The sequence below is a fragment of the Ictidomys tridecemlineatus genome, chromosome 10, assembly GCF_052094955.1.
Source record: "Ictidomys tridecemlineatus isolate mIctTri1 chromosome 10, mIctTri1.hap1, whole genome shotgun sequence".
Classification (NCBI taxonomy): Eukaryota; Metazoa; Chordata; class Mammalia; order Rodentia; family Sciuridae; genus Ictidomys; species Ictidomys tridecemlineatus.
The window spans coordinates 91,256,370-91,269,075 of record NC_135486.1 but is presented as its reverse complement, the minus strand read 5'-3'; the positions used below and the strand labels follow the sequence as shown (position 1 = coordinate 91,269,075).

Below are 12,706 nucleotides of genomic sequence, written 5' to 3'. Positions count from 1 at the left end.
CAAATATCTAGTTTCTACTTTATTTATTACATTATTTATATATTCTAATTTGTTATACATGATGGTGGAATGCAATTCATTTCACATTACACATATAGAGCACAATTTTTCGAGTTACTGATTGTATTTTCACACCATTCATATCTTCATACATCTATTTAGGGTAATGATGTCTAACTCATTCTACCATCATTTCTTTTTTTGACAGTGTTGTTTCAAGGGAGTGAAGATGATTGTGTGTGCATTGCTGTGGTATGTTGTGATTCCTGTTAATGTATCTGCTTCCATACTACATGAGGGGATTTGGATATTGTGTCTGCTCTCAAAGAGCCTTCAAAGAGCAAGTGTGGAAGACTTGAATGTTACCTGAGAAATACATATCAGACAATAGGAAAACATAGAAACTAGTGTCCTCAGAAGATAAGCGCTAGCTACTCTCTTCTGGAATTTTCCTTTTCCTCATATCTCAGAATGAATATCCATTCTAGAAAATGCAACGAAGAGAAGATACTTTTGTTTCAGGGGTCTGCTCATATATTCTTGCAGTTGCAGACTGTTTTCCTGGAGGTTTCCTTCTTCTGTGTTAATAATCCATAATAGGGCTGATTTACCAAACCAAACAGGATATGGTTGAGAAGCCAATTGTTTTGTGCTCCTCTGAAATAAGTGGAGGCATAAATAATCTAGTACAATTTTTTTTTCCACAAATGACAATGCCCTCAAATTTGAAGAGCAGTGGATTTGCAGTCTGAGTTGGTTTGTCAAATCTATTTCTAAAGTCACTGGAGGGTGTGGAAATCGATTAGTCCCTGGTGCCATTTTGATTTCTCTGGATCAAAAAGTTCACATCCCACCCAGGCATTGTGTCTCTTGTTTTTGTTTTGTTTTTAGTCTCCTGGCATTTTAATCAGGGAAAAGTCACAGTTATTTGGAGGAAAGTACTCCCAAGAGCTTTAATTAAAGCTGGAAGGATGAATCCGTTTAAAGTGTGGCGACCACTATCATCAATAAAACATTTGAATAATTAATAAATTAAATTCTGCTTTGGATGTGAATGGCTACATTTAGGATCTCTGAGGATATGTCTCCTGAACAGTTAGATTATGCTATGCATTTAGATTTTAGAGAAGAATAGAAAGAACTGAGACTGCATTTTTTTCTGAGATTCATAGTATCATAGACTGCTAGAACTTGGAGTGAAGGCTACATTATCTTTATTTTATAGGAAAGAAAACTAAGTTTCAATGAGTTTAATGGCATGGACTCCAATAATGCACTTAAGAAGAATTTTTATTGTACCGTGGATACACTGAGTCTTTATTCTGAATCCTTGATTGTTTAACTAGAAACAATGAAATAGGAAAAAAAAATAAATTAATTAATAACATAAGCAGCTTTAGGACACAGGATGGAATACTCTGGGGGAGAAATGAGCAAGTTTTACAGGGTGATCAACTCTGTTCATTGACAAGAGTTTTGTAATCACTCAAGACATAATGTGGCCTGCTAAGCAGGATGTGGCCATGTGCAAACCTTCAGATTGGGACTTCCCTTCGAGTCCCTTCATACTGAATGCCTGGCTCCTCAGCTTGTTTTTAAGCTTCCTGGCAGACAACAGATCTCACAGGAAGTACCAATGTGGACATTCAGATCCACAGCTAATGAGGCATTGTTTTTTTATGTCACTCAGTAATTTCCTAGAGAAAACAATGGGAACCAAAGACTGTTCCTGTCTTGAAGGAAAGTCAGCTTCCAATGTTACCTTATTAATTTAACACATGCAAGTATTTGTCCTTGTTGTTGCTACAGCAACAATCTTTGGTGGGGTATATTTCATGCAAAATAGGAGAAGGCTGGAAAAGAAAACAAATGTCATCTGCATACTTCTGTGCATAAAAATAGAAATGTATGTGTGCTAACATTCCTGTGATTAGAAGTATGTGCCTCTTGCCCTCAGTCTAAATTATACTGTAGTGCTTGTTGGTTAATTTCTAAAACATCTATCCAATGCAAACAACCAGACAGCCACTTCCAAGGAGCTTCAGAAAAACTGGAAACACATGAAATTATTCATAATTAGGTGATCGGTGGATGATAACAGTTCCTGCTCAGTACACAGACACAACAAGCATGTCAATGAAGCCACTCAGCCCCAAAGGGAAATGAAGACAATTTTAACACAAGATGAACTAGAAGCTAAGCTTTTGTGACAGTCTCCCCTCAGAACAACCAAGGAGAAGATCCCTACCTTCTAGATTTAGAAATAGCACCCAACCCTTCTCAGTGTGAGTCTTCCAAGCTTAAGGAAAAGCATAGAGTATATCCAAAGATATACTTGAATTTGTAAGAGTGGTAACAAATGAAAAAGATATTGCACAATGTCATTTAAAGAAACACGCATTGGAGTCCAACCAATCTTGTTTCCAAATGCTGTCATCATCTGTGACCTTGAACTTTCACTAATTTCTCTGAATCTCAGTGTCCTCGTTTTTATGATAGGGAAAATTACATTTCCTACCCAGGACTGTGCTGAGGATTAAATAAAAAATAGGTCAAGTACATAGCACATGTCAGGCCACATAAGCTGTCAATAAATGGTAAGTAGTCTGTGAATGGTACAATTGCCATTCAAGCTGTTCAACAAGCATTCCCCTCTCTGTTCCCTACAGCACTTGTCAAGCTGTGCCTTCCTGCTGCCCCTTGATTAAGTATGGCTAAGTAATGTGCTTTGGCAATGATATGTGGAAGTGCTCTGTGAGGGAACCTCAAGAGCCAGCATGATGGTCCACACCTTCTTTCTCCTCCTGCCTTGGTGGCAGCACCATTTCAGAAAATGGCAGCTCCCTCAGCCTGGGTGCCAGGGTGAGAAGATGTGGAGCAGAGCTCCAGCTGGCCCAGTGCTGGAATAGCACGAGAACTTGGGTTACCTCACTTCTCCTGACCATGCTATTCTGTGAACAGAAAGAGTTGGATGCATTGAGATGTTTTTTTTTTTTTCTTCTGTAGCAATCTTAAATTGTGCCTAACTCTGAAGAATGATGTAAAATCCTGTCTTCTTGACAAATGCTTTGTGAAAGCCCATTTGGTCTCCATGTCTCTGCAGACATAGAATTGCCTTGCACAGAAGAATTGCTACAGTTGCAATTTCAGAATTCTTGCAAGACCACTGGCCCTACATTATTGAGTGCTCTCAGCATTACCAAGAATAGGACTACATTACCATGCAAACATGCTTAGCACTGCAAAATGTAAGCTTTCCTCTAGAGGCACATCTGTCAATCATACTGAACTGCTTGTTGGTTTGGAGATGTGGAAAAACAAGTTACCAAGAGCTATTTGACAGAGGCAAATTCATTTTGTTTCCGGCTTAATCTAGAGCCCCATTCAGCAATCCCAAGGTAAAAGTCTCATCTTTTCTCACCCTCTCCACATTTCTCAGTGTTATCATTTAGAGGTTAGCATGAGTTCAGTCTCCTATAATAGGCTATTTCATTTTAAGTGTATGTTAAACTAATATTGACCTTTCCAAAGTAAAACAAAATCTGGTATTTGTGCTCAAAAGACTGAAATAGCAATAGATGTGGAAAGGAGAGGATAAATCATCTTGGTTTTTTTTTTCTTGCTTAGAAACTCTCTCTGAGAATTAGTCATTTTAATATATCTGGCATAAATGTAAGACAGGCTCTGGATACTCTCCTGGATAGGAAATCTGGATCCTTTAGCAAATACCTTTTTGTATAATTCACAGTTTAATCTAAAGATCCAGGTACATATGTTTCATTTACCAGTGGGTGAAAAACTCAAGAATATGTACATCAGGACTTGGGTAGGAACATCCAGGTGTCAAATCTGGGCAAGATCAGGCATTGGGGATGGCATTGGGGATGAGAATAGGGTATGTTAGGTTGCTAGAAAATGGTGACAATGGATGGGAATGGGGAAGATGAGGAGGGATCAGTGGGGTATATAGTTGTGGCAGGGAAGACCATGTTAGAGCAAAGTAAGAAAAGCAGAATCAACATCATGAGTGAGGTCACTAATATACATTTCATACATATACATGAATAATAACTAACAGAGATCTGAGCCCTCAGTTAAACCCCTTCTTGGGTGTGTGCTCCATAGATCTATGTAAAAATACAATGCAACCCCTACTTTCCCTTCTTCAACTCTGAACAACCAGAAAACGCTAAACTTGGAAACAGTAATTTCATGCACAGCTACAAGTAGAATGTATATATTTCATCAAGAGAATCAACATATGTCAAAATAGGAAATGTGAGGAAAGTATATAGTTGCTGGAAAAAGATCAGATCTTTTAGTTGTTATCAGCCATCTGTAGTGAGGATCTGGGAAGGTGAGTGGATTTTCAGGGGGGTTTCTGAACATGCCCTCCTGACTGTGCAGAGAGGGATTATTCTGTAGAGTTATGCCTAGGGCCTTTCCCATCTCTTCTCATCTGAAGGCACTTTACCTGATATTGCTTCTATTCAGCAGCTTTTCAAAGCAACTGGAACCATCCAGCCTCTACCCTAGCTAGCTAGGCCAGGTCTTGTGCACATACCTGTATCCACTCTCTGTAGGAATCTTCCCCAGGAGTCCACCCATTCTCAGGGTAGTTCAGGCGGGAGCGCTCTGCAGACCAGTTGGTGCTATACTGGGAAGAAGCTGTGATTTGGTCAGAATGGATCTCTCCTGATTCCATGCCTAGAGCTTCCATACATTTGAAATCTAGAGGGAAAAAAATGTGACTCAAAGTCATCAAAACATAAGGGATCAAACGTGCAATTTTCTTTTGAATCTGGCAAACTAAAGAGTTCATTCACTCAGAGTTTTACAAAAAGATAGCAGCAAGGAACTTAATAAAATATAGCATTGATACATGTATTTTCATGGCATCATTTAAAAATAAGGCCATGAATATCATCACAGTGATTAACGATTTTCTCAAGAGGTCTAGGTTGACAAAAATAATATTTGAAAGACATTAGGAAAGGGTGAAGATTCTGATTTATTTCCAACAATGAATGCATGCATGTGTGCTGTGCATCTGTCAGATGAGTACACATCAAAAACTGTATTTTAAAAAAAAATTTAGTTTGGATTATTTTCTCTAATATCTTGAAAAATTGAAAAAGACTCTATGTCTATTTGCAATTCATATTCAGTAGACAGTAGATTGGAAGTCTCTTGTCTTTCAAACTCCTTGCAATTGGCACCTCGGCCACCTCTCCCTCACTCCTTTTGTTCCATGCCCCTTGATCCTGGAATGGTCATAATTATTAACATTCTTAGTTATTTTATTAAAACATAAAAGTGTCCACTAGGGCTAAACTACAGCATCATATGGCCCAAAGAACATCACAGTTTTATAACATAAAATAATAATGCTCACATCAATGACCACAAATCATCAAAATGTGTATTCCATTAGGCCTAGCATATTTAGTGATATTGGGAAGGAAGTAATCAATTTTAGAAAAATTCCAATTCAAAAGTGGAAAATACACAAATCGTTATGATTTAAATGGAAGTTTCTCAACCATCCGGAAAATTCCAGTTTCCTAGTTTGAATTTTAAATCCCCTAAGGTTGATGTATGAAAGGCTTGGTTCCCCGGGAGGCGCTATGGGGAAGTGGTAGAACCTTTAAGAGGTGGAGCCTGGTGAGAGGTCTTTAGGTCATTTGGGATGTGCCCTCAAAGAGGATTATAGGACCCTGATCTCTTTTCTACTCTCTTGCTTTCTGAACATGAGGTGAGTGGCTATGCTCTACCACGCACTCCTGCCATGATGTACCATAATGTACTATCTCACTACAGGCCCCAAAGCAACATAGTCAACAAGTATGGATTGGAACCTCTAAAACTCTTTACAATCTATTTATAATTTTGGCCTCTTTATATCTCAGGTATTATATCTCAGGTATTTGTGACCATAAGTAAAAGTAGACTAACATACTAAGGTTGACTAACATATCAAGGTTTTGTGTTGTCTGAATTTTCTAACCTAATAGATAAGGTTTTATGACATAAAAAATTTTTTCCCACTGGTTTCACACATTAAAGTTAGGTTCACTATTTGTAATATAAACAGTATTTATTGGCGCATAATAGGTCAATTAATTAGTCAAATTAAGTACAAATAAAATTTTCAAATGTTATTGGTTGTTTTATTTTCTAGTAAGATCTTGTCGAGAAGATACTAGCATCTCTGGAATAGGTCTCCAAATACCCCATGTCCTCTCAGTAAATGACTTGTTGGTCAGAACTGATGAAATATGAAAATGTAACTTTGTTCTTCCAATTTTGTTCTCAGACTCTGAAAAGGGGTGGAAACCAACTGAACTTTGAGAAAGGATTGAGTTAGTTGAGTACTTTAATAGGATAAAAAAAATATGTTACTTTCTTGCTTTGAAAGCAAGGCATTAACAAAATTTAAAATGCGCTGCTTTTACATCAATATCTCCTTTTACTCGGGTAAGAAAGAAAATAGAATGGCTTCCCTCAGGGTCCTTCACAACCAACCGCCATACACTATTCACTCTGTGACTGTTCCGCTCATCAACTACCTCCCATTTGTCCTTATCATCTGGGTTCCAAGCCTCTCCTTTTATGATTCTTAGTCTATTATTCATTTGAGGGTGACAGGGAGGTGGTCTGGTCATATTTCATTGTTTTGAGGCACTCTTTTGCCATTTCCCACTTCTTACCATAATTTCAGAGTCTCATCCACAATTTTATGGAGAGAGCACACCAAATAGTTTTTCCTGTTGATATTCATAAAAACACACATAAAAAAAAATTTTAAAGAGAAAAATAAACACTTAGCACCCCAGTTCACAAAACATAGCTTCAGCGTTTCATGTGGCCGCAGGTGTGTAGAGACGAATAACAGGGAATATTTACCACAGGGCTTTGCAAGATGAATAATACTGACCTTCTGAGACACTGCTCTGCAAGACACTGTAGTTTGCTGAGAAGCCTTCTTTTGCTATTGCACTGTCGGTATAAAAAACCATGGATAGAATGCCGGATGAGGAACGAATCCGACCTGGTGTTTTCTGTCCACAGTAACGCCCAATGTGAGGGCCAACTGGAAAGGCAGAAATATAGAGAATGTCAAAGTGTCTTTTCTTCTACAGCAGATGTAAAAATAACCATTTACAAACATGGGTCCCAGCAGAATCCAGAAGTCTATTCTAACCCAAAGCAAGTCTTCCCTAGTTAATTGGTTTGCAGCGAACATATTGGATCAGGTTTGCAGAGAGGATTTTAAAGTGTACTCAAAAGGGCAGTAACAGGCATAACCACATTCCCCAGTGAGCAGGATCATTTTCAGGAACAGAATCGAAATGCTTGCTTCAATTGCAAAGAATGAGATTTGGGCTGTCAAGTGGCACCTTGGCATTCATCTCCAGGGCCAAGTTGTATGCACAGCCCAGCACTGACAGACTCCAGCTAGACTGTGCTCACTGCATTCTCTTGGATTTGCCTGTCCTCACTTCTCTGTCCTTGAAGGAGATCCTCTGAAAGACCTATGTCCTGAAAAGCAGAGCTGTACAGGGGGTCTACTCTAGGACCGTGAAAGCCCAATTTCCTTCCTCATTCCATCTTTCAGCCCTGGAGTCTAAATATGATCCACATCACAGACTTAGGTGAAAGACAAAGGATCATGTTCTACTCAGGACTGCATTTGAAGACCAAAAAATAATTGCCATGATTTAAAAATTTTAAAACTTTAAATGCTAATGATTTATACATAATAGTAAGTTATAATCAAACTGAATGGAAATTGCGTCATTCTAGCTTGTTTTATTTTCTCTTCTAAGCCTAAGAGAAGTGACTACATTATACTGTCTGGTGGCCAAGAAATGGCCCAAAGCAGCCATTTGCCCATGCACAACAGGAGAAAAAGTGTACCCGAGGCAATGGACAATCTAAAACATTGACAAATGTGTATTAAAGTCAAACTGTTATTTGGCTTAAGCTGGTCACACCTTTGTTAAAGTGCTTTAGACAAACCTTGGCAATGAGTGATTATAAGTTTCTTCATGAATAATGCAGAAGACCCTTGTACTTGGAGAATATTTCCATTTCCCTGCCCAGTTCAGCAGCAAGACAAAAAAAAAAAAAATCCTTTCTCTCTAGGTTTTTTTTCATTGCACATATGGTAAAAAACACACCAGATGGTTTGGACTTAGAAGGACAATCTGGTATGGACTGTTTTCCCCTCCCAGAAATACATGGTTCTGTGCATTTCAACTAAGAATTATTGCTTCATTTAAGAAAGCACAGTAGGTGGATATTTCCCTGGGGGAACAGGCCTTCAAGGGGGCAGGGTGATCCAAGGCCTGTGTATGCAACTCGGATGCACAGGACAGCTGATAAGACCTGGGAGATGTTTCAAGTGTGATTGCAAAAGCAAACCCCACAAGAACCCATCTTCTTGGGGTCCAGAGTACCAACTGAATTCTTAATGGGCAGCTAATCTGAACACCTTCCTTTTTGGAATGTGTAGATCTTTTGCTGATATTTTTGCAGCCCGACCAATTCTCTTAAAATAAGCAGCCTCCCTATCCCCAACAAAAGAAAAAAAAAAAACTAAACTAATCTGAAGTAGTTCATATCTTTGAGTTCCTGCAAAATATTTATATTGAATTCCTGAAAATGTTTCTATGCATTCAAAGTAATTAATATGTCTGAATTCAAAGACTGTTCTTTCTACTGAAATCCTCTCTGATAACCAAATGTCTTGTGTATATAGAATGCTTTACCATGAAAAAAACAAAAAAACAAAAAAACAAGGAGGGTCACCCAATGAAGGGGACTGATAACAGAATATGTAAGGAGCATCACTTTGTCATGGACTATCACTTTGCATTATGGGAAGAGAATTTTGTTAAATCAGGCTTCCCAGTTCTCAGAATAAAGTATCTCCAAGAGATAAAACTTACTGTCTTTTGCTTCTTTTCAGGTAAACCTCGGCCTCAAATTCTTCTATAAATGCTAATTTTTGCTAGATTTGATTCATTCTGGATGTGGTCCTACCATGAACTCAATATATTTTTCTTTCCCTGAAGACTTCCATGTTGCCCATAACATATCCAGGAAAATATCCTGCTAGAGCCACAAACTCAGGTCTTCCCTTCCCTCAAACAGAATCCCACTTCTTGTCTGTAATTATAAATGGGAGCTTAGAGTCCATTCATCCTCCCTCACATTTTTCCCTCATTTAAATTCCATTAGTGTGGTTTCATAATCTTTTTCTTTAGTTTGTGGGCAAACTTTTAAAGCCCTAATCCTCGGGGTCGTTTTCTGATCACCACAGCCATTGACCTTCTCAAGAATATGGCAAGGGAGGCAGTGAACATCCCAAGGAAGCTCTGGCGGCCGATCCTCCCCCTCCACTATCACCCCATTCCTTTGGGGAGGGTGGAAGGGGGAGTCTCTTTGAAAGAGGAAACAGAAGAGAACTTGTCTAATGCAGACTCATAATTTAGAGAGTCTCCATGACTCACTGGTTTATAATGTTTAAGACATGCTGGGTAAATCTGCCTTCTGTCCTTTAGAACATTGCCCCCGGACAGCAGCATGCAACTCTCTTTAGGAGCCCTCAAGATAAGAGAGTGAAAGGCTTTTGCCACGATAATACAAAGAGGTATTGAATTTTCCTGAACAACAGCGAGACCTTAGCCTAGCAAGCTAATGCAATATTGATCTGAACCAGAGTGGGTGAAGTACTCTTATCCGGCTCGTGTGTGTGCTCATTTGTGTATTTACATGAACGCAGCTATTGGATTTCCTCTTTGTTACCAGGGACCTAAAGGCCAAGGAGATGAATGAAAACTCTCACAAAAACCACGAGGATAATTCAAAAATTGAATTATAGAAGAATGTAGGCAGGCAAGATGCACCAAGCTATCCTTTGGGGGAGAACAGAACTAGAAGGTATAAAATAGAGTATTGGTGATGAGATCCACTGTCAACAGTGGGTGGCAATAGCTGCTGTTTTTGTTTATCTGTTTGTTTTTGTTTGTATTTTTTCCCAATAATTTCTGCAATAATTACAACTCTATCTTAGAACCAAGATAATTGGCTTTCTACTGCTTTCTAATGAGGGATGGGGGGAGCAAAGATTGACTGTGACATCATCCTTTGAAATAAAATATTTTGAATAAATAAAAAGGAATCATTTTGAAGGAACAAGATAGGCCATCTATAACTTACTTAAACTAAGAAATCATTTGAAGGAAAATATCTAGAGTACTAACAATAAATTTTGGAATTACACCCAATAGCATATTCATGTTTATCACTGTAGTTTAGAAGATTAATTTAAAGGTAAAAGTAAATAAGAAGCAAAACTTCCCTTCTTCCTTTTATGAGACTTATTTCTGAGATGGTTGATTATTTGGGGAGGTGGGTAACAATGGCAGTTCTGTGCATAGGGATGTCAGCTTAGGTGGAGGGTTGACTGTATCTGCCCCCAAGTGCTGTGAGCTAACATTAGTCCTGTGAACTAAGCATTTATCTGTTGCTCCAACATTCAGCACAGGCTCCTGCAATGTCCACCAGGGCAGCATGTCTACTGTGGCTCAAACCATATGTAAACCTCCACCAATGCCTCCAGAATAGTTACTTGAGAATCCATAGAGTTTCAAAGAGAGAGATAGATGGAGATGTGTGATTGACAACATGCATGCCTTGGATTTTGAGTTTTGGAGTAAACTGTTTTCCTTCAAAGCCAATTTGAATCAATGGATAGCTTTCAATTACTTAGTCATTTAATTCAATGTTTATGATAAAGTGCAACATAAAATCACTTGATGGTTAAAAGCCTTCAGCGCCTTCTGCTTGTTGTTTTTGGAAAAGATATCAAAGACTAACAGTAATTTTGTTGGCAGAGGAAGTATGTGTGTTGAACTACTATGACAAAATGTTTCTAGTGACACAAAAACCACAGGAGGACAATTTCTCATTTTGCCTAAAAAAGAGTTGTTATGCAGGTGTAGCTAGATAAGACCAGGTAAACAGTAACAAAGATACAAACATTTTTTTCATAGTCCAAAGCCAGTTTCCCCAGGAATAAGTGAGAAACATACCATAGTTCAAAACATGGGTGAATTGCAAGGCTGATGATTCTTATTGTTCATTGTTCTTTGCTTCAACTCAGTGATTTTCTAGAGCCAGAAAATTACTACTTTGGAAAACCCTTGACACTAATAACAATGTGCTTCTTTCTGAAAATACTCTAAATAAGTTGGTTGATTGGACCTTCTCTTCAGATGTCAATTTAAATGAAAGTTCTAGAAAGGAAGGCTGCAAACTTGGGTTATGAACAAATAAACCCATTATTAAGTGTCCCAAGTATTGTTACAACACTATTATAATATTGTTTTCCTAATTATCATATTGAATACTTGGAAATCAGTCAGTACTGTGTTTAGGAAAAAATCTCATTACTTAATGAAGTAATTGCTAAGATCATCATAAACCTATTTATAGATAAAAGACCAAAGAAGATATTAAACCAAGGTTAACTTAGTAAATGGGTGCATTTACACCAATGAATGTAAGTCATCTCTAAAATCAGTTTTTCTCTAATGCAATTTACAGATAAAATTACTTAAAATTGTAATGTTATTTCAAAAACCTAGGCAATCTCTTTCTCATTCTACTTGTTCTATTTTTTAAAAAATTTTTAATATATATTTTTAGTTGTTGATGGACCTTTATATTTATTTATTTATTTATATGTGGAGCTGAGAATTGAACCAAGTACCTACACATGCTAGGCAAGTGCTCTACCACTGAGCCACAACTCCAGTCCCTCTATTTGTTCTTTATTGACAACTTATTCTAACAATTTTTCCTCCTACTTGAGAATAAACTCCAATTCTGTTTCATAGATGGTTATACTTCTCTAGCTGAATGACCACTAAGAACTTCCAAGTTGTCCTTTCTGATCTGTGTAGTGTGTGTGCACTGGAGAAATCTTAATATTAAACCAGACTAATCACAAGACAAGCAATGCAACTGCAACACATTATTTGATGCTATCTCCCTCCATTCAGAATTTGGGTATGTATTTTTGCCATTCAGTCTTCGAATTCACTAGGATTGAATGGGAAAAAAAACTTTCATTCGATGTCCACATGGATAGTTTCCCCTATGTCCTTCAAATATTTGCTCAAATGTTACTTTCTTGATACGGCTTAATCTGACCACCCTATTTAAAGTTTTAACCTTTATTTCCTCCTCCCCTAATTTCTCATCCTTTCATTCTGCTCTGTTCTTCCTTTGTCCTTTTGAGCTATTATGAAAAAAAGATCCCTGTATCTCTCTCCTTTCCTCTGGCCTTCCTTCCTGCGGTGGTTTTTGACAGTGACATCTCCCTCCTACCCCTTCCCCGACTCTCTCTCCTTTTGGGTTTGTGATACCACTTGTCCTCTTCTAACATCCCAGGCACATATCACTTTATTTGTACTGTGCACTGTTTATTGTCTGACTCCCTCCGGAGGAATATGAACTCCGAAAGGGCAGCCATCTTTGATTGTTTTGCTTATCAAGTGGCTAGAACCGTGGGCCTAATACAGAGTAGGTGTTTAATAAATATAGATGTAGGAACTAATTCAGTTAATAGGAGCAAAGAATATAAATGATATATTGTAGCGACTCAAATTGCCAAAGATGAAAATTCCTTAAA

The 12,706-nt window shown here is 38.0% G+C and overlaps 1 protein-coding gene across 5 annotated transcripts in view; it reads right to left on the bottom strand.

The window, feature by feature from the left end:
* Positions 1-12,706, bottom strand: part of Nrp1 (neuropilin 1) — a 140,867-nt gene that overhangs the window by 62,756 nt on the left and 65,405 nt on the right. For all 5 annotated transcript variants that reach the window (XM_078023424.1, XM_078023426.1, XM_078023425.1 and 2 more), the window contains 2 exons: positions 6,938-7,093; positions 4,565-4,731 (listed from right to left, as the gene is read on the bottom strand). In XM_078023424.1, coding sequence (XP_077879550.1) covers positions 4,565-4,731; positions 6,938-7,093 — 323 coding nt within the window. The remainder of the gene's footprint in view (positions 1-4,564; positions 4,732-6,937; positions 7,094-12,706) is intronic.